Source organism: Macrobrachium nipponense, chromosome 1, assembly GCF_015104395.2.
Source record: "Macrobrachium nipponense isolate FS-2020 chromosome 1, ASM1510439v2, whole genome shotgun sequence".
NCBI classification, from domain to species: Eukaryota; Metazoa; Arthropoda; class Malacostraca; order Decapoda; family Palaemonidae; genus Macrobrachium; species Macrobrachium nipponense.
Genome location: NC_087200.1, coordinates 201,623,401 through 201,645,533, shown reverse-complemented (window position 1 = coordinate 201,645,533; position 22,133 = coordinate 201,623,401). Strand labels below are relative to the sequence as shown.

Sequence of the window (22,133 nt, the reverse complement as noted above, 5' to 3'; positions counted from 1 at the left end):
GGGGAAAGGAATAACTCCTACCAAGCGTCAGGCGCCAACTAGGAGCCAGGCGCAAGTAGGCGCAAAGAGCCTGACTTTACTGTAGATCGTTCTAGGCCAGATCTTCATCCAAGCAACAAGAGCCAATTGGAGAAGAGAGAACTCCTGATAGGAGTATAGCGCCCGCTAAGCGCAATATACTTGCTATTCGAAAGGCGCATTCCCATGAGCGATACTCCTACCAAGCAGGAGTATTCGGAACTAGATGCGCCTTCCGTAGGTCAGGAGTATTCGGGAAGAGATACTCCTGCCAAGCGCCTTGATTATGGCCTCGATACTCCTCCCAGCAGGAGTATTCTGGACTTTTTACTCCTCAGGCGCCAGGAGTATTCGAAGCGCGATGCGTACCAAGCGCCAGTATCTAGCCTCCAGGCGCAGGAGTATTGGAGCGGACGACGCGCGATGTCGATTTCGAAAGAGTGAAGGACCTACAAGCGCCAGGAGTATTCTGAGCTTAATACTCCTAACAGGCGCCAGGAGTATTTGGATCGAGATGCGCCTTCAGGACGGCAGGAGTATTCGAAGAGTGTAACGACTGGCAGGCGCCAGGAGATTCCAAACAGGTATCCTATCCAGGCCTCAGGAGTATTCTCAGCGAGATACTCCTGCTAAACGCCAGGCGCATTCTCCTCGTGAAGAGCTTGACATCCGACAGGAGTCTAACAGGCCGTAGAGCAGTGATACGTGACTCTCCTAATGATAAACGTAAGGAGAGAGTTACTCCTAGCCCATCTCCTTATAGAAGTGCTTTTCTTCTTCGGAAAGGAAGAAATCTAGAGAGGAGACGAGGAGAGGGAAGGGAGCCTTCTCCTTCCGATCCTATTAATTTAGATGACGTCTGGAGGACGAAGTTACTAACAGAGAAGGGCTCTCGAATTACAAAGTTCTTTCTGTCTTCTCCTTAGAAGAATATGAGATGCATTAACTCCAGCCGCTCCTCCTTCTCCTCGCTCTCTATTTTCAAGTACGAAGGCACACAAGTCTTTGTCGTCTTTCCTGAAAATGAAGCCGGCCATATCCATGAAAAGGGCCTTACAATCTCTGGACTCCTGGATCAAGACTAAGAAGGAGTTAGGAAGACGATCTTTGCATGCCTCCCGCTAAACTAAGGGGCAGGAGAGGCATATGGTGACGAAACGGGAGAAAACATGGGATTGTCTCTGCCTGTTTAGCTGAATCGGACTTCTCCAGTCTCGTAGACTCGTCGAGGAGACATGCCTTGAATTCAGCAAAAGCAACATGGGGTCTTTCGGAAATGGACCATCTCCCTCAAGGGACTTTTTCACACCTTAGAAGTATTTAACTTCCTAGATTGGTCCCTTGGGGTCATTGCTAAGAAGTCCCATGAAGAACAACTAAGCCCTGAAACCTTGCGTAGCATCCTTACATGCATAGATAAGGCGGTTCAAGATGGATCGGCGGAAGTGTGCTCCCTCTTCGGTCCGGGAATACTAAAGAAGAGAGCGGTTCATAGTGCCTTTCTCACTAAGGCCGTCTCTCCTTCGCAGAGATCCGCTTTGCTGTATGCGGCTCTCTCTGAGCATTTATTTCCTTCGCAGTTGGTGAGAGACATTGCCCATTCGCTAACTGAGAAAGCCACTCAGGATCTGTTAAGGCAATCCTCAAGGAAGAATAGACCTGTGGCTAGTGAGGAAAAGAAAGATCTAAGCCAACTCAACAACAGCAGCCCTTTCGAGGAGGCGCTCAGGCTAGATCTATCGTCAGAAGGAAATCAACTGAAAAAAGGGGAAGATCTGCCTTCCCCGTCCCTTTAAGAAGGGAAAATGAGAAATCTTTCCTCCAGACACCTGTAGAGCCAGTTACAATTCTTTGCGGGAGCATGGGAAGACATAGGATCCGATCCTGGTCAATGTCAGTAATCAAGAAGGGGTTATTATATCCCATTCAAGGACAGGACCCCCCTTGACAACGTCACCGAGGGAACTGTCAGCCAGATACAAGGACCCTGTTGCTGATGGATGTAACCTCCCCGGGTTTTTACAAATCGCTTGGTTTCCTCGTACGAAAGCCTCGGGGGGATGGAGGACCGGTACTGGTTGTAAGTTTCGCTGAATAAATTCGTACAACAACAGAAGTTCAGCATGGAAACGTCTGCCTCAGTACTGCAGCTCTCCGTCAAGGAGATTGGGTGGCGTCTCTAGATCTTCAAGACGCATATTTCCACGTCCCGATTCACCATTCGTCGAGGAAGTACCTTCGTTTCATGTTTGAGGGAAGGATCTATCAGTTCAGGGCCCTGTGTTTCGGCCTTTCTACGGCTCCCCAAGTCTTCACAGACTTGATGAAAAATGTGTCAAAACACCTTCACATGAAAGGGATAAACGTCTCCCTATACCTGGACGACTGGCTCATCAGGGCCAGGTCTCAAAAGCAGTGTCTGGAGGACCTGTCAACAATCCTGGATTTGACAAAGACATTAGGATTAATCGTGAACCTCGAGAAATCTCAGATGGTCCCCAGCCCAGAACGTAGTCTATCTGGGGATTCAGATGGATTCTCGGGGTTTTCGAGTAGTTTCCTTCTCAAGAGAGAGTAAGGAAAGGCTGTGCCACAGTATTGAACTTCTTAGAGAAAGAGCGTACTTCAGCGAGGGAATGGTTGAGCCTTCTGGGGACCCTTTCCTCGCTCGAACAGTTCTTTCCTCTAGGAAGACTGCATCTCCGTCCGCTTCAGTACTTCCTGAGAAGCAGTTGGAGTTGGAAGACAGGACAGCTCTCGGACACGTTTCCGATCTCATTAGAAGTAAAGCAACAGTTAAGGTGGTGGTTGACCCCCTTGGAAGAAAACAGAGGAGTATCCTTAGAAGTTCGGAACCCAAACCTGACATTGTTCTCAGACGCGTCGGAGACAGGTTGGGGTGCGACTCTAGGGTCCGAAGAAGTGTCAGGCACCTGGTCGGAAGAGCAGGTGTCATGGCACATAAATTGCAAGGAGCTCTTTGCGATTCACCTCGCGTTAAGGAGCTTCGAGCAGATAGTCAGAGGACAAAAGTAATTCAGATAAACTCCGACAATACGACCGATCTGGCTTATGTCAAGAAGCAAGGAGGAACTCACTCTTTCGCCCTATAACGAATGGCAAGAGATCTGCTGATTTGGGCAAATCAAAGGAATGTGGTCCTTCTAACGAGATTTGTTCAAGGGGAGAGGAACGTGAGAGCGGACAGACTGAGCAGGAGGTTCCAGGTCCTTCCTACAGAATGGACCCTCCACTCGGAAGTCTGTCAGACCCTTTGGTATCTTTGGGGGAAACCACAGATAGATCTATTCACCACGTTTCTCTCCAAAAGGATAGACACATTTTGCGCCCTGGTAGAGGATCCCAGGGCTTATGCTATAGACGCCTTTCTCCTGGATGGTCAGGGCTAGACGTGTACGCTTTTCCCCCATTCAAGATTCTGGGGGAAGTAGTCAGAAAGTTTGTGGCCTCGAAGGGAACCAGAATGACTCTGATAGCCCCATATTGGCCATCCCGAATTTGGTTCACGGAGGTGATGGAGTGGACAGTGGACTTCCCCAGAATTCTGTTTTTCCAAAAAGGATAGATCTGCTCAAACAACCCCACTTCGAGAGGTATCCATCACAAAATCTACCCGCTCTTGCTCTGACTGCCTTTCGACTATCGAAAGATTGGTCAGAGCGAGAGGGTTTTTCTCGCAAGGCGGCAAGCGCAATTGCTAGAGCCCGAAGAATCATCTACTAGGCGAGTGTACCAATCGAAGTGGGAAGTTTCAGAAACTGGTGCAGGTCGAAGAAGCTGTCCTCTTCCAATACCTCTGTAACCGAAATTGCGGATTTCCTTCTTTTCCTGAGGGAAAAGTCACACTCTCTGTACCAACAATTAAAGGATACAGAAGTATGCTTTCGTCAGTCTTTAGAAACAGAGGCTAGACTTGACGAATAATAAAGATTTGCACGATCTCATCCGCTCTTTTGAAACTTCCAAGTCAGTAGAGCCTAGGATTCCGAGCTGGAACTTAGATGTGGTTCTGAAATTTCTATCCTCGGAAAGTTCGAACCACCTCATACGGCTTCATTCCGTGATATCACTAGAAAGTGTATATTTCTTCTATCTCTGGCTACAGCTAAAAGGTCAGCGAGTTGCACGCCCTTGAGTCATGAGTTGGTTTCAAAGAAGATTCTGCGATTTGTTCATTCCAGACTCTTTTTCTTGCCAAAAACGAGAACCCTTCGAATCCCTGGCCTAGGAGTTTCGAGGTAAAAGGACTTACTAGCCTAGTAGGCAGAGAAATAGAAAGATCACTTTGTCCAGTTAGAGCACTGAAATTCTATCTGGACAGAAAGAAGCGGTTGGGAGGCTCACAACATGGTCTTTGGTGCTCGGTAAAAGACCCCAAGAGACCTATGTCTAAAAATGCTTTGGCTTCTTTTGTTAGAGTGTAATTACCGAGGCTCATAAGAACTGCCCCAGAATGAACTCTTTTAATCTATTAAGAGTAAGAGCTCATGAGGTAAGGGCAATCGCGACATCAATTGCGTTCCAGAGAAATATGTCACTTAAAAATATTTTGGACGCAACCTATTGGAGATGCAACTCAGTATTTGCATCTCATTATTTAAAAGATGTGCGAGTAACGTATGAGAAATGTTTTTCTTTAGGTCCGTTTGTGTCAGCACAGACGGTTCTGGGTAAAGGAGAGAGCACCGATCCTTAAATATGTGTACGTAACCCTCTTGTCGGATGTGTTCTCGGGGTTTCCTGTGCATGGGAGTGTCAGATGTCGCACTGGCGGCCTTCACTTCGCTTCATTAGGAAATCGAGTGATAGCTGACTATTAGAGGGGTACAAAATTTTTATTTTGATTTTGTATGTATGAGTTTCGAGTTTGTGGTTGTTTGCTAAGAGTTTGGGGATGACTCTTAGCAATCTTAGAACTAACACGGGTTAGGATCGGTGATCGGGATCGGTTGTGTGCTCCTTAAAGAAGGGGGGGCGTGTTGTCATATAAGCGGATTAGCACCCCTTGACAAACGCCAGTTAGGCTCTGCCGAGTAAGTGGGATAAGACCCCATCGACAGACCAGCAAGAACTCTTGGCCACAGATCACTATCTCGCTAAGGCTCTTGAGATGAAGCAGACTCCTGGGCAGTAGCCACGAAGTCTTCCATCTAATAAGGTAGGAACTAAGGTTTATTTATACCTACAACATATGTTGTTTACCTGTCTAGTCAGTTAGTTAGCTGTCTCTTGCCCTCCACCAAAGGGTGTCAATCAGCTATGTATATATCTGACAGGTAAGTTGAATGTATGAAAATGATATTGTTATGATACAATAACGTTTCATACATACTTACCTGGCAGATATATACGATTGAAGACCCACCCAGCCTCCCCAAGGGAGACAGGTGGAAGAGAGAATCTGATTAGAAAACGGGAATAGTTCCTAGTCCTGCTACCCAGAGCAGGGCGGTAGATCACCTGACCTACCTGTAGAGAGGTTGCCGCGAAATTTTCAAATTTCTGCCTACGGGGGGACGACGGAAGTCGATAGCTATGTATATATCTGCCAGGTAAGTATGTATGAAACTTTATTGTATCATAACAATATCATTTTAGAAAACCCATCGTAACCTCTGATCGTTGTAAGCCGAAGCCATCGTAAGCCGGGGACTGCCTGTATATCAGAACAGGCAAATATTTTCCACTTAACGGAAAGAGAGACAGCTTGATGCTTGTCTGGCCAACTGTCAGAAACGATTAGAGGAAGGTTAAAATGTGCAGTTGTTCTTTATTCATAACGACTGATTTAATTTTCAACAGATGCCTAACACTACCCCAAATATTCCACATGTTGTTCCTTCCATATTCTATAATCTTTGTTATATTTTACATTTCTGATACTACTGATTTTCATGTTTGCCATTGTGCTAAACTTAAAACTGCATTGAATGCCAGTCATACCTGAGAGGACAGTTGAGATGGTTAGTCAAAGCCTAGTCATGCTACATACCATCCGAAGCCTAGAGCAAGGTACTATTTTCATTGTGCATATTCACATGGGGCCAGTGAGAAAACTTTTGGCCACAGGCTGTGCATCAGTAAATGTAAACTTTGAGTTTAGTACCCTTGAATTATCAATTACTCAAAGAAAATTTAATACATATGTATGCATCCTTTTATTGTTTTAAGTATCAATATTATTAATCTTATCTTACTTCATTAAGAAGAATGGGAATTTATATGTTGCAGACCTTACACTGTGGTTCTTCAGACAGCAGTTGAAAAAGGAGGGGTAATTCTTAGTGAGGGTATCCTTAGGCCCTGTCCACACTGTCGAGCAGAGCCCCACTGCCCGCTGTTTGTATTTCTCTCGCTTCTGAAGCAATGTTACCAGATGATCGTATCCTTTCAGGCTCATACTGTTAGGCAGAGCCCGACGGTCTCTGCCCTTACCAGGCAAGGTCCGTCTGTAGCAGTGTTACCAAAGTGAGTAAATTTGTCTGCTAACTATGAAGATTTGAGTTAGGGACAATCAGACGAGGATATGAGTACCTAATTCCCCCTCAAACTGATAATATGAGGAAATATTTCCTCAACGCTTATAGCTGTATTAAGGCATTTCTACAGATTTTATTTCGTATGTATACAAAAACTTATCTACATTACATTATATATACTTACATTCATACATACACATGCATACATATGTAAACTATTCTATATTTAAGATTTCACTGAGTGTACTTTGATGTTTGTATGTTCTTCATTCCTGAAAGCATTTGTTACTAGAGATAAATTTCGTATTAACTTAGTGGATATTGAATAATGAATAATTAAAACGCTTAAAAGATGTTTATAGAGAAATTGTGTTCCGTTCTTAACATTCATTACGTTTTATGCATTTTTTCGTATTAGAGCGACTAGCAAAAAATAAATAAATAAAATAAAATAAAAAAATGGTAGACAGCCTACCCAACTCAGTTTTATGGAAAAATTTATATACCTTTTTATTTGGAAACATATATGGACATTATTTTGATGTAGGTACTGTGAATGTGATATGTACATATTCTTTTCGTTTATGGATACACGTCTCTGTAATGGGGAACAATACTGTACGAACAGGTTTATAGAATAACATGAGTAAAGAACTTTACATGCATAGCATTCATTCATTTGCTTGTTTCTCTCTCCTCTCTCTCTCTCACACACACACACACAAAATCATCATGGTATCTGAAGCAGTAAAAAAGGCTGGAGGTTGTACTAGGTTTACTCCGACTAAATCTATGATTGAATGCTTATAGTCATGGTGATGATATAAATGAGGAAGAGGTGGTGGAGGAGTAGGACTATTAATGAAGAGTAATGATGACTTCTTTAAATGGTATTGGATATGTAGATAAAATGTCTGTATAGCTAATAAAGTAATTATGTAAATAAAAAAAAAGCTCATAAAATTGTTTTATTATTTCACTCTTCATGTAATGCTTCCTGAATTTGAGAGATCAGCTAATTTAGGTCAGGTATACCTCTCACGTTTTCTTTCAAACTAATGAGGAAATACTCATTGAGGAAATATAGCAACGCTGCTGTAGTCTTCTCCACAACGCAGGATAGGTGGGTTTGGTCGGGAAGTTTAGGTCGTTCAGTAGGCAATAACAAGGGTGGTCTCACCATGCCTAGCACATTGGAAAAGAAAAAAATAGCACTGTGTAAAGTAATACTTGCAGTGTGTTTAAGAAAAAAGGAAAAAAAAGATAGAGTGCAGAAGAGAGAGTGGTGTAGAGAGTGGTTGCGTAGAGGAGGAGAGTTGGGAAGTCATGCGACTATATTACGTGAACTCCAACATGGACCTGAGCATGAATTTATCAAGTACATGAGAATGGATGTAAATAGGTTCTATACACTACTTGCAAAAGTGGAACCGTACATAAGAAAGCAGGATACGCCAATTTGAGGCAGAGTTATAAGTGCAGAAGCTCGTCTGGAAGCAACGCTCAGACTTTTTAGCATCTGGGTGCTCATATACATCGCTGCAATATACCACGAGGATATCAAAGCAGAGTTTGTCTCTAATTATACCAGAGACAGGTGAAGCCATATATGCAGTTCTCAAAGATTATTATTTAAAGGTGAGTGTTTGTTTAAAGGTTAATGATAACATCATTTTCACACCAAGTGATCTTATATTTTCTATGCTAATTATGAACAATGCCAAATTGTATATCCTGACGAACCCTTCCCAAAAAAACAACATAATGGTAATTTATATCAACAATAAACAGTAATATAAATGTGAAAAACTACTCTTTAACCATTGATGTCGATGAAAGACGACAAAGTTTAGCAAGAAAAAGAACATCATAAATTAGTTTTTCTGCATAAATTTTGGTTTCCCCTTTCAATTGTCTTAGATCGTTTGCAACTACAGTTGCAAAAGCAGTACAATCATCAGCAGTGTCCTGTGTAGATGACAATTCCCTCAGCTGGTGGAGGGCTTCCCGCATAACATCGTCTGCATCGTCACGCATCCTTTTGCCTGATCGATTGGCAGTATTCACTGTAGTAGAGGTGTCACTTCTGGCTGAATTGTCCGTATTGTCCGTAGGACATGCAGTAGCCACTGCAGGCGGTGTCATTACAGGTGTTGTTGCTGCAAGAGATGTTTCACCAACTCCCATCAGTATTGGATCGTTGAAAATCTGTAATATTGAGAATAGACACGTGTAGTGCAATATATATATATATACTATATATATATATATATATATATATATATATATATATATATATATATATATATATGTATATATATAAGGAATTTTTTTTCTTTTTTTTTTTGAGAGAGAGAGCAGAGAGAGAGGGGGGAAGAGAAAAAAGATTAAACAAAATAGAAATAGAAAATAGAAAAAGAAGAGGGAGAGAAAGATTGACTGCTTGCTTATGAAAGTATGCAGGTAAAGGTCATGGAATTGAGTCATTAAATTTGCTTAATCTAAAGTTCACTGACATACTGCTCCTACATTTCATTTACAGACACCTACAACCCAGAGGAAGGGATGCGTGTGGCACATGGTTTTCAAACAAGATGGGATTTCCCAAACTGTTTGGGGGCTATTGATGGGAAACTATGTGTTGATAAGGCCTCCACCTGATAGTGGTTCGTACTTCTTTAATTACAAAGGAAGCCACAGCATCGTACTCCTTGCCATATGTGATGCAAACTGTGAATTTATATATGTAGACATAGGCACAAATGGTAGAGTATCAGACGGAGGCGTGCGGGACAACTGTACTCTCAATACTCGTATTGCAAGTTAAACTGCTGGTCTGCCAGGGGATCGAAGGTTACCGGAAGTGAGGGATGACACTACCATACGTTTTTGTGGCAGACGAAGCATTTCCATTGCGCCGAAACATTATGAAACCCTTTCCACATACTAATCAAACTAGAAGGGAACATATTTTCTCATATAGTCTCTCCAGGGCAAGACGTACTATAGAAAATGCATTTGGCATTTTGGCAAACAGATTTTGCGTGTTTATGTCACCTGTTCAACTACTTCCATCAAAAATTGATACCATAGTTTTTAGCATGCACATCTCTGCATAACTTCCTCAGGAGAAACCATGTGAGCCACTACACGCCTGAAGGATGTTTAGATGTTGAGGATTTGTCAGTAGGACACACTATTCCTGGAAGCTGGCAACAAACTTATGAATTACCAGGGCTACAGAGGGTGAGCCGGAATGACATGACTGATGCCAGGGATGTCCGTGAACAATATATGCAGTATGTATTTTAATGGAGAAGGGGCAGTGCCATGGCAGTATAGATTGATAAATGATTAATAATTGTGTTAATTACCTCTTTGCTTAGCTATCAATGTAGTGCATTTTTTGTTAAACTTAACATTTTTAGTCACAGGAAAATACAGTTATGATGATGATGATGATGATGATAATAATAATAATAATAATAATAATAATAATAATAATAAATGAACCGTTATGTATGTAGCTTTTCTTTCTTCCTCGCCATGAAACGAGTATATGCATATCGGCATCATAAACCTCGTTATCATTGTTCATACTGGAAAAATCATTACTAGAGTATGTGCTCACATATTCCTTTCACGCACTATTTTATGAATTTATCACGACACACATCCTGTCTGTTCACATAGTTAATATCTGTTCTTGAGAGAGAGAGTACAAAAAATGATGATGATGATAAACTATATTTACAATGATATATTGGTTATTCTTTACATAAGTTTTTGAAATATAGCCACAAATGTAGAATACAGATTTGGAATAACTTATTTTGTTGCTAAAAATGTTTGCGAAAATTCATAAAACAGCATAAGCAACAGTATATATATATATATATATATATATATAATATCATATATATCTATATATATATATATAGATATAAATATATATATATAGATATATATAATGTTAAAATTAGATAAAAAAAAAAAAAAAATTAAAGTATCATTGAGAATTATGAATAGCATAAAACACTCGAAGGAGATATGTCAAACACAATATGATAATCCAATGCTAAAATCATAAAGCATAAATAAAATAGACACACACACACCGTACATACCTCATGATCAGATTGTTCCTCCTCAGCTGTATCGTTGGTGGCATTATCTATGTTTGAGAGAGATGGTCTGATTGTGTCACCATCATTAAGGCTGCACATATATCCCCTGTGGTAATGGCAGCACATGTCTTGCGTAATTCCGCAGCTATTGCTGTCAAAGCCGCTACACGTTTAGCTCTGTCCTTGTACACGTCACTTTTGACATTCCAGAGGCATGGGGGGTTTGTGGCGGTACAAGTCAATTAATTGTATGATTTCTTCTCTTGACCAGTGAATGTTTGTAGTTTCTTTGCCGGACATGATGACTTTATACTTAGAACACCCTTTTGTAAGTGAGCGATCGATAATAAACTATGGTCTGGAAACCTATTGTGCTTGACACCAGCATTGGTTAAACAAACCACCGGACACGTCAGTTTCTGGTGTTTTACTCAACTACACTCATGGGTTACTCGCTAGTTTGCCCGTGGTTTCCCCATCTTTAATCACCTCCATTTGTGCCCGCCGATCACTCTCCCACCTTGTGTCTTGAAACGGGGTATGGTAACAGTGTTTGCCCGTCAGGCACTGCCCGGTAGTGTGGACAGGGCCTTACAGGCAGGCTTTGGGAGTCATTACCGTAGTCCCTCATGGCATGTTGGTACTGGAGAGGCGAGTTGTGGTAATACTGATTAAGGAATAGTGGCATCTCTTCTCAGGGCACAGCATTTGTTATATTTGTTAATGAGATTGCTGCTAATGGTGGGACTATTCTTCATGAGATACGGGGCAGTCCTGTGATCCTTATAAGGTCAACTGTTGTGTCTTCTTCACCAGACATTACATGAGTCAAGAGGATATTTTATAGGACTGTCTCGTCCTTCTTGTAGTTAAGTGTTTGTATAGCCTCTATGAAACAGTCATGTGGTCCTTTCGCCCTCCTTGGGGACAAAGCTCTCCTTATGGTACCACTTGTCGATGGCATTCCTTGTCACTTGTCAAGCTCTGTGAGCAGGATCCCCTGGCACCAACCAGTCAGCACCTCTGGTGCTTGGCCAGACTCACAGCTGATTGCAGAGCTCCCTTGGCTGTGATAGCCAATGAAAAATCTTCCCATATTTTTCTATACCCATTTTCCATCATAAATAAACTACATAATTATTCCTTATGCCATTCACCTTTTGTAAATGATAGCATGAACTACTGCAACGTTAGTTTAATAAGTGAACTTCTGTTAGCTTCTGTATGGTTTGCTTGCTGTATGAAGGAACTTCCTGTGCTGAGAAAGCACAGTTTACGCTCATGGCATGCAAACTACCATTCTTTTCAATGAAGTATACCTTAAAATGGGGCTTATTTGTAAGATATTATTATTATTATTCTGTTAAAAAGAATGGCTGTGTTAACGAATTTATTTTATATGATAACTTTTCTATTCTTCTTATTAATAGCTTCTCTGACTCCGCAATATTATTTAATAAACCAGCCAGTATTCATATTGGTATTTAATAGGAAAGGTGTGGGAATGCTCTTTTTTTTTTTTTTTTTTTTTTTTTTTTTTTACTAAGGAGGAAAAAAAGGGATTTTGATGGTTGGTATATCAGATTCTATGTTTGTGTAGGGTTTGTCGACTGGTATACTGTATACTGGTATACAGGAAGGCTGAATGACTGACCTTATTCAAGCGGGCTTTGTCCCCTGGTATGCCGGTTGCAAAGTGGCCTGGAAGAAGTCTGGTTGCTTTTCTAAGTTGCAAAGTGGTCTGGAAGAAGTCTGGGTGCTTTTCTACGTTGCAAAGTGGTCTGGAAGGAGTCTGGTTGCTTTTCTACATTGGAAAATGGTCTGGAAGAAGTCTGGTTGCTTTTCTACATTGGAAAATGGTCTGGAAGAAGTCTGGTTGCTTTTCTAGGTTGCAAAGTGGTCTGGAAGGAGGCTGGTTGCTTTTCTACATTGCAAAGTGGTCTGGAATAAGTCTGGTTACCTGTCTACGTTGCAAAGTGGTCTGGAATAAGTCTGGTTACCTGTCTAAGTTGCAAAGTGGTCTGGAATAAGTCTGCTTAATATTCTACTTTGCAAAGTGGTCTGGAATAAATCTGGTTACTATTCTACGTTGCAAAGCGTCTGTAATAAGGTCTGGAATAAGTCTGGTTACTTTTTCTATGTTGCAAAGTGGTCTGGAATAAGTCTGGTTATTTTTCTACGTTCCAAGTGGTCTGGAATAAGTCTGGTTACTTTTCTACGTTGGAAAGTGGTCTGGAATAAGTCTGGTTACTTTTCTACGTTGGAAAGTGGTCTGGAATAAGTCTGGTTACTTTTCTATGTTGGAAAGTGATCTAGAATAAGTCTGGTTATTTTTCTAGAATAAGTCTGGTTATTTTTCTACGTTCCAAAGTGGTCTGGAATAAGTCTGGTTACTTTTCTACGTTGGAAAGTGGTCTGGAATAAGTCTGGTTACCTGTCTACGTTGCAAAGTGGTCTGGAATAAGTCTGGTTACCTGTCTACATTGCAAAGTGGTCTGGAATAAGTCTGCTTAACCCTCTTACGCCGAAGCCCTAAAAATCAAAACCTCTCCTGTATGCCGGCGCCGGTTTGGAGTGAGCGCGGAACCGGAAAAAATAATTTTTTCAAAAAATCACAGCACGCTTAGTTTTGAAGATTAAGAGTTCATTTTTGGCTCATTTTTTTTTCATTGCCTGAAGTTTAGTATGCAATCATCAGAAATGAAAAGTAATATCATTCTCATATGTAAATAATGCGATATATGGTAACGAAAAAAAAAAATTCATAGATAATTGTATTCAAATCACGCTGTGCAAAAAACGGTCAAAGCTAACGAGTTACTTTTTTTTCGTTGTATTGTACACTAAATTGCAATCCTTTTGATATATAATACATAGTAAAACAATAAAAGCAACACCGGAAAAATATTATCACAAAATGATGTACGAATTCGTAACGCACGAGCGTAAAAAATTGTTATTTTCAAAAATTCACCGTAATTCTAAATAATGTTCTAGAGACTTCCAATTTGTTTCAAAATTAAGACAAATGATTGAATATTACGATACTGTAAGAGTTTTAGATTAGAATTGCAGATTTCGACCATTTCGGACGAGTTAAATTTGACCGAATGTCGAAATTTTAATATATATATTTTTTTATATGCACATATTTCGAAGATGGAAAAAGGTACAACCTTCAATTATTTTTTATTGTATTTTTCATGAAATTGCGCACATTTTGATATATGAAACTCTATAAAAAGGCTAATATGAAAAGGAGCAAATATTAGGATAATGCGATGTACGTATTTCGGAGACTTGCGGCCGCGAATCGGCGCTCGGAGTGAAGGTAAATATATTTTTCAAAAATTCACCATAAATCACAATATTGTTTTAGAGACTTCAAATTTGTTTCAAAATGAAGAAAGATGACGGAATATTACTAGGCCGTAAGAGTTTTAGCTTACAATTGCGTTTTTCAACTATTTCGGTAGAGTCAAATTTGACCGAACGTGGTTTTTTTTCTATTTATCGTGATTTATATGCAAATATTTCGAAAAAAAGAGAAAAGCTACAACCTTCAATCATTATTAGTTGTATTCTAAATGAAATTGCGCACATTTTCATATATAAAACTTTATGTAACAGCTAATTTTAAATGGTGCAAACATTTCGACAATCGCACAAAAAAAATTCTGATTTTTTCGGAAGAGTTAGTTACCGCGCGAACGTAATGTTTTTTTTTTCATAAATTCACCATAAATCCAAGTCGTTGCGAAATAAAGGTAAATGATTGAATATTACTAGAATATAAGAGTTTTAGCTTACAATTGCGTTTTTCGACCATTTCGGTAGAGTCAAAGTTGACCGAAAGTTGAAATTTTTGCACTTAACGTTATTTATATGAAAATATTTCAAAACTGATAAAAGCTACAACCATGGGTTGTTTTTTGTTGTATTGTGCATGAAATTGCACACATTTCCATATATAAAACTTTATGTAACGACAAATTTAAAAGGGTGCAAACATGAGGACAATCGCACGAAAAAATTTATCGGAAGAGTTATCGCACGAACGTAAGGAAAAAGTTTTTTCATAAATTCGCCATAAATCGAAATATTGTGCTAGAGACGTCCAATTTGTTGCAAAAGGAAGGCAAATGATTGAATATTACTATAATATAAGAATTTTAGCTTACAATTGCGTTTCTCGACCATTTCTGTAGAATCAAAGTTGACCAAAGGTTGAAATTTTTGCACTTATCGTTATTTATATGAAAATATTTCAAAATTGATAAAAGCTACAATCATGAGTATTTTTTTGTTGTATTTTACATGAAATTGCGCACATTTTCATATATAATACTTCATGTAAAGGATAATTCAAAATGGTGCAAAAATTATGTCAAAGTGACGAAATAATTTCCGAGATGTGTCACTGATACTTTTTAGTGCGATAAGAAAGAAATTCGCGCTTGCGCGCCTGCGTAGCGATTGTAAACAAAACAACGCCTTGATCCGTGAACTCCCAGCATCCCCCAAGGCGCGTGATACAAAAGTTTTCGGCTGGTAGGCCTATAAGTATTTTTCCGCGAATTTTTAAAAAAACTTTTTTGAGCCGATGTATGATACGTCCAATCGGCATACGGGAGACATTTTGACTCGACGTTTAATACGTCCAATCGGCATAAGAGGGTTAATATTCTACTTTGCAAAGTGGTCTGGAATAAATCTGGTTACTATTCTACGTTGCAAAGCGGTCTGGAATAAGTCTGTCTACTTTTCTAAGTTGGAAAGTGGTCTAGAATAAGTCTGGTTACTTTTCTACGTTGGAAAGTGATCTGTAATAAGTCTGGTTAGTTTTCTAAGTTGTAAAGTGGTCTGGAATAAGTTTGGTTACTTTTCTACGTTGGAAAGTGATCTGGAATATGTCTGGTTACTTTTCTACGTTGGAAAGTGGTCTGGAATAAGTCTGGTTACTTTTCTACGTTGGAAAGTGGTCTGAAATAAGTCTGGTTAGTTTTCTAAGTTGTAAAGTGGTCTGGAATAAGTTTGGTTACTTTTCTACATAGGAAAGTGATCTGGAATAAGTCTGGTTACTTTTCTACGTTCCAAAGTGGTCTGGAATAAGTTTGGTTACTTTTCTAAGTTGTAAAGTGATCTAGAATAAGTCTGGTTACTTTTCTAAGTTGTAAAGTGATCTAGAATAAGTCTGGTTACTTTTCTACGTTGGAAAGTGGTCTGGAATAAGTCTGATTACTTTTCTAAGTTGTAAAGTGGTCTGGAATAAGTTTGGTTCTTCTCTACGTTGGGAAGTGGTCTGGAAGAAGTCTGGTTGCTTTTCTATGCTGGTAAGTGGTTTGGATTAGGTTCTTAGTGGTGTTATGTTAGTTGGTCTTCGTATAAACACTCCTGTCTTTCATATTTGTATGTTTTTTTTCTAATGAAATTTCAGTGATTTCAGTTGGGCCAATGATGGGTTGTGGCACAACATATGGTAATACAACCTTGAAACTACTTGTAATAACATGGCATTATGAAAAGATCATTGCGTGCGTGTATCTGCGTGGGTGTTGCACACCTGTAGCTTAAGAGTACATAGGTGTTGACGACTTTGATCCTTACAATCTGTAAGCAATGCGACTTCATGTGGAATGGAATTAAATGTAGAATTTCTGCCAAAGGCCAAGCAGTGGTGGGGCGGATCACATGTTAGGAAAAACAAGTTGCAAAACCCTTCCCACACTAACCTAATTACTCCTGCTACCCAACCCACCCCAGTCACACTTTCTTCTTTACACAACAAAATACATGCAGGACAATTGACCTATACCTACAAAAAACAAAACAAAAACAACACAAAACGCACGTACTTACCAACTCTCCAGATACTCCGGGCTATCCAGTGCTGTCCACTGGTTGAGGTCACAAGAGATAACAACAACAACAACCAAGGACCACAACCCAATAACAACAACAACACAACAACCAAGGACAACAACAACAACAATCAAGGAACACAACCACAACTCGATACAACAACAAAACTCAACAACAACACAACAACAAAAAAGGAACAATCACAACCCAAGACCACTGCACAAACCACAAGCAACACAAAAAAACAACAGCACAAAAGGCAACCCACACACCTACCTACAACATCAAAGAATAACAACAACTCACCAATAACAACCCTTAACAACTCACAACCACACCAAGGAACCACAACAGCTCCCCAACAACAACCCTCAACCACAACAACTTACATATAATCAACAGGAACTCGCAAGCACAACAAATCCAACACAGGCACAACAACTCTAATCAACTACTAATATCAAACCCAGCAACAATCAGCAACAAACCAATAACAATTCAAAAACACACCACTTGACTGACTATAGCTATCAATGTCTTCACAGACCACTGCCGACACTACTGTCTCTCACAGCTTCTGACTAAAGACTGACTCAAAAAAAACTCAGAAGTTCAGAACTCTGATCTCTACCAGCAGACAACCCAGCCAGAACTCACTAACAGCCAATACAGTCGTTAACTATCCATACAGCAATTACACCCCCTCTCTCTCTCACAGATGTTGTCAAATGGAACTCCATAACTCCTCCATAGTTGGACCTATGAGGTCATTCAGCGCTGAAAGGGAAATTGAGTGGAAAGGTTCTGCAGGAGGAGTTGCAATGATGATTCGTGCATCGTCATTTGTTTTTAAAGTCAGCTTTTATATAAAACATGACTTACAAAAAATCGTTCCCCGTAGGGAGGTAGTGTCGTCAATCCTAAGGTTCTTTGCAGTGTCCCTTCGGCTCCTAGCTGCAACCCCCTTTCATTCCTTTTTCTGTACCTCCATTCATATTCTTTTTCTTCCGTTTACTTTCCACTCTCTCCTGACAATTGCTTCAGTGCAACTGCGACATTTTGAATGGAATTGAATATTCAGGTTAGGCCAAAGGCCAAGCACTGGGACCTAGAGGTCATTCAGCACTGGAGAGGAAATGAGAGTAGGTCTAGGTCTAAAAGGTGTAACAGGAGGAAAACCTCAAAGCAGTCATACTTGAAAAGACGATGGAAGAAAGAGAATAAGAACGAAGGTATAGTAAAAGGAATGAAAAAGGTTGCACCTTGGGTCTGAAGGGACGCAGCAAAGAACCTTCGGTAAACCCTCCAGGGTTCTGGCATTTAGAGATTCATGTACTATAACTGAGAGATTGTTTTCGTCTTTGGGTAAGAACCCTGATGCCACATTCTACCAGTATCCAGTTCGGTTGAGAAATACCTTATTTTGATTTAAACACATGAATCAATAATAAATTCATTAGCTTATTTAGTTTTTATCATGTTTGCTGAACTTGAGTGCTCACATATTGTGATATAACTTTTATTGTTTGTAAATAAAATGAGAAATCGGCATTTATAAACGTGACACCTGCTTCGAAAGATGCTGCCATTTTTCCTGATACCTTTGACAGGCGATATGCAGGTGGGCCAAGCCTATTAAACCATGAAGTTTAAAGGAATTATCTCTTTAGCTACCCTTTGGATAAGCCCCACCACCCGGTCTAGCTGAGAACACTAGCGCCAAAAAGAATGACTTCTTGCTTTAGGTTACCGAGAACAATAGTCAGTAGGGAAATTAATTCATTCCCACAGAAAGCACGCTGTGAAACGGGCAAATGCAGTTAAGCATTCCGAAAACTTGCAAACAGGCGATGCTGCAAAGAATATCTGCTATTAAACGAAGATCATCTGACGACGAAGATTCTTCGTAATGCACATTTTATAGAGAATCATATTACAATTCCTGTGATAATTATTGTAAATAAATTATTTCTCTCCCAATGATGAGTTTATGTGCAACAATCTTAAAAAAAGTAAAAATTGTTACACGCTTTAGATTTATGAGTTATAACACGGTCCAGACCGTGAGTGAAAAAGGAAATGAGATTTAAGTAAATCATAACTTGATGAATGAAAATGAGGTTGGAAACGTAAAAGGAAGAGCAATGAGATGCAAAATATTACAAACTTGTTTAGGAAATGGATAGTATGGCAGACGGAAAATTCAAATAATAAAAAAGAATAAATAGAAGTGATCTACAGGCAAGATTATAAGAAAATGTCACAAGACATACATACTGAATGGCAATTGCCGATTTTTATTACCTTTAATGAAAAGATCATCAAATAAAATGTAAAATAATATGCAAAATTTAAGGGTATAAGTCATAACAAATGAGGACTTCAGAAGGGGACGATTTAAAGGTTAAGAGAGAACAGGGTTTTTCTCAAGGAAGTCAACAATCTATCAGTTTAGATCTGTCGGACTATAGAAGTTTTTGTTGGTTTGGTGCCCCTATGGGGGGGGGGGAGTTTGGGGGGATGCAGTACTCCCCAGGTGAACTGGCCTGTCCCTGAAAATGACAGAATGAGAGGCCCTCGGTGAATCTGTCAACAGAGCATAAGGTTTTGCTGAATTCAACAAACCACTTAACCTACCTAGCACTGATTTATTAGCACTTATTTATGACAGCAGCTGTGAAAATCTTCTAACACGAACCGACTTCGCAGGCGAGATCGCAGCCCATAAATTGGACAGAGAAGAAACATCGGCCACAAGTGCTTCCATGACCAAAGTCTTTACTGTGGTAGCGGGGCGCATAATGACGTGTAAATAGGTTTTTTTTTTTTTTTTTTTTTGAGGAGGAACTTTTGTTCGGTGCAACGAGTTTGTTTTCTATTTGTAAAACTCAAATGAACTCCTTTTTGAGGAATGGAATGGAATTCCTCTTTGAGGAATGGACGAGTTTGTTATTTGTCTGCTCAGTTCAAATGTAATTCCTCTTTGTGTGTATGGTGTTTTTACGTTGCATGGAACCAGTGGTTATTCAGCAACGGGACCAACAACTTGACGTCACTTCCGAACCACGTCGAGAGTGAACTCCTATCACCAGAAATACACATCTCTGACCCCTCAATGGAATGCCCGAGAATCGAACTCGCAGCCACTGAGGTTGTAGGCCAAGACCATACCGATCACGCCACTGAGGCGCTAAATTCCTCTTTGAGGAATGAATTCCTCCTCCCTGAGGAATGAAATGGAATATGCAGATTTAGGCGCAACGCCAAGCACTGGGATCCACAGGGTCATTCAGCGAAATGAGTAGACCTAACGAAAATGGAATCGAGATACATAGTGACTTTAAAATACATATTCTACAAATCAGTGCTTAGAGAGGTAAAATCAGAGAGATTTCGCTACTAATGGAATTAAAACTAGTCTGAGCTAATTTCCTATTGTTTAGATTGAATCACAGAAAAATTCCCTCCTTGTACAGTTTTTTTTTTTTTTTTTTTTTTTTTTTAGCAATATCTATATAACTTGAATTTTATTTTGTTAGAAGGGAATAAAAAGAAAACCACAAAGTTAGGAAGACATTCGACAGATCAGGATTTGCGGACAATTTTTCGAGAACCCATTATTCGAAAGGCAATTGTTCGAAAACAAATATTCGAAAACATTAGTTCGAATGTGTAATTGTTCGAATTTACAATTGATCGAAATACAAAATGTTCGAATAGGCAGTTTTTCGAAATGAATATTGTTCGAATCTATGACATATTTTATCTAACCATGTAGGAAAATAGGATTAATGTTGATAAACTATTAATTTAATTTAAATTTATTAAAGTTTTCTTAACATATCTTTGCAGAATTTATCTTCAAAATAATCTATTATCGGAAGTAATTCAGGTGAAGATAACTCTTCTACTAAATTTTCAAGTTTCGATGACTTTCTTCTGGGATAAATGCCAATGCTAATAGCATTGGAATTTTGACTGAAAACTTTTCTTCCTGACCTGAGTCAAAAAGAAGAAAATTTTCATTCTTGAAAGCCTTCATATACTACTTGGCTGGTAATACTATATCCTCCCTATGATTGGGTGTAGAGAGTCCACAGTTTTCTTTTGAACGAACCCTTCTAATTGAGTAATTAATACTGTTGACAGTTGGCAATCCCTGGGCTCCAGATGTGCTAAGATCCGAAGATGCATTTGCAATCATATAATGACGGGAGTCACGTGTACCTTTTGCGTCGTCTTTCACTTCTTCAATAAATCTCCGCACTTCTACGCCAGTTGGATTACCTGCATGATTACGTTCCTTAGAAACAGTAACGTCTTCTTTCACTGTTATAGCGCGACATTTACAGTAATGTGCAAATTTTATCTTGTATTTGCTCGTCTTTAACAAATAAATGTCCATTCACTAATAACACGGGCTTTCTTTGTTTACTTTGAATGGCTCAGCTATGATAGGGTTTAAGAGCTTCTCTACTAAATAGGAAACCGTCCAAAATAACAATGGGAACATTAAGGTTTAAAGGATTTCTTGAGTTGTTCTAAGGTACTTAAAATACAAACAATGCGATCGAGTTGTTTCTCGAATAACTACACTTTGGGAAAGAGAGAGAGGTGCCAATATACAAAACTGCCGTCGGCCTTTTTTCAACAAGTCGACGTTACTCATGGATTCGAACAACATTCATTTCGAAAAACTGCTTATTCGAATATTTTGTATTTCGATCAATTGTAAATTCGAACAATTATACATTCGAACTATTGTTTTCGAATATTAGGTTCTCGAAAAATTGTTTTCCGAACAATTGCCTTTCGAATAATGGTTTTTTGAAAAATTGTCCGCACACGGAAGATCAGAGAGGAACCTGAAATGAATCGATTTACCAAAACAAAACAAAAAATAAAATAAAATAAAATACATAAATAAAACAATATAAAATGCGTAAAAAACTTCGGTGCAATCGAGTTCTTTGCATGAAACTCTCAGCCACAAACCGGTGTGGCCTGTGCTGTTGGTATCTATAGCAATGCAAGGCTCACAATCATGGCGAACCATGTTTGATGATTGGGGGGTGGATGATCAACATACCAATTTGCAGCCCTCTAACCGCAGTAGTTTTTAAGATCTGAGGGCGGAGGGGGAGAGAAAAAGCCATCTCAATAGTTTTCTTTTACAGAACACTGGACAAAAAAGGAGCCCTTTTTTGTTCTTGCCTTCCAAGAACGTGTTGTTCTTCACAGTCCTCGGTGTCAAATGTGTTTTTATAAATCATTTTTCAACTCTCGAAGCCATTTGGAAACCGCGTTGTCAATGTCATCATTAAACATTTGTATTCGTTCTCCTGATATATCACCATTAGATTTGCTAAGTCAAGGACAAGAAGTCGAAAGGCCTTGCAGTGCTCCACTATTACCTCTTTCCTTCGTGGAATTTGTCTCTAGTTACATATTCACCGCATTCCATATTTTCCTGATTCAGTTATATGTACATATGCATGTATGTATATAATTATGTACGTCTTGCTACATTGCTACAGACATCTGCAAGAGTTTTTGAGAATTAAAGGAAACGGTTCTGACATTCTGATACCGAAATCACGGCACGGAAATAAATAAATAATTAATA

At 39.4% G+C, this 22,133-nt stretch overlaps 1 protein-coding gene across 5 annotated transcripts in view; it reads left to right on the top strand.

Annotated features, from left to right (window-relative positions):
* LOC135220026 (uncharacterized) overlaps window positions 1-22,133 on the top strand; it is a 425,700-nt gene that overhangs the window by 21,604 nt on the left and 381,963 nt on the right. The window contains exon 3 of one of the 5 annotated variants that reach the window (XR_010315556.1): window positions 6,271-6,507. The exons of 2 other annotated variants lie outside the window; for them this stretch is intronic. Coding sequence is in view for 1 of the 3 variants with exons in the window: in XM_064257351.1 (XP_064113421.1) it covers window positions 6,434-6,507 (74 nt within the window). In the remaining 2 variants the exon portion in view is untranslated. Of the gene's footprint in view, window positions 1-6,270; window positions 7,368-22,133 lie in introns of those variants that run through there. 2 more of the 5 variants (XR_010315555.1, XM_064257351.1) reach the window with 2 other exon arrangements.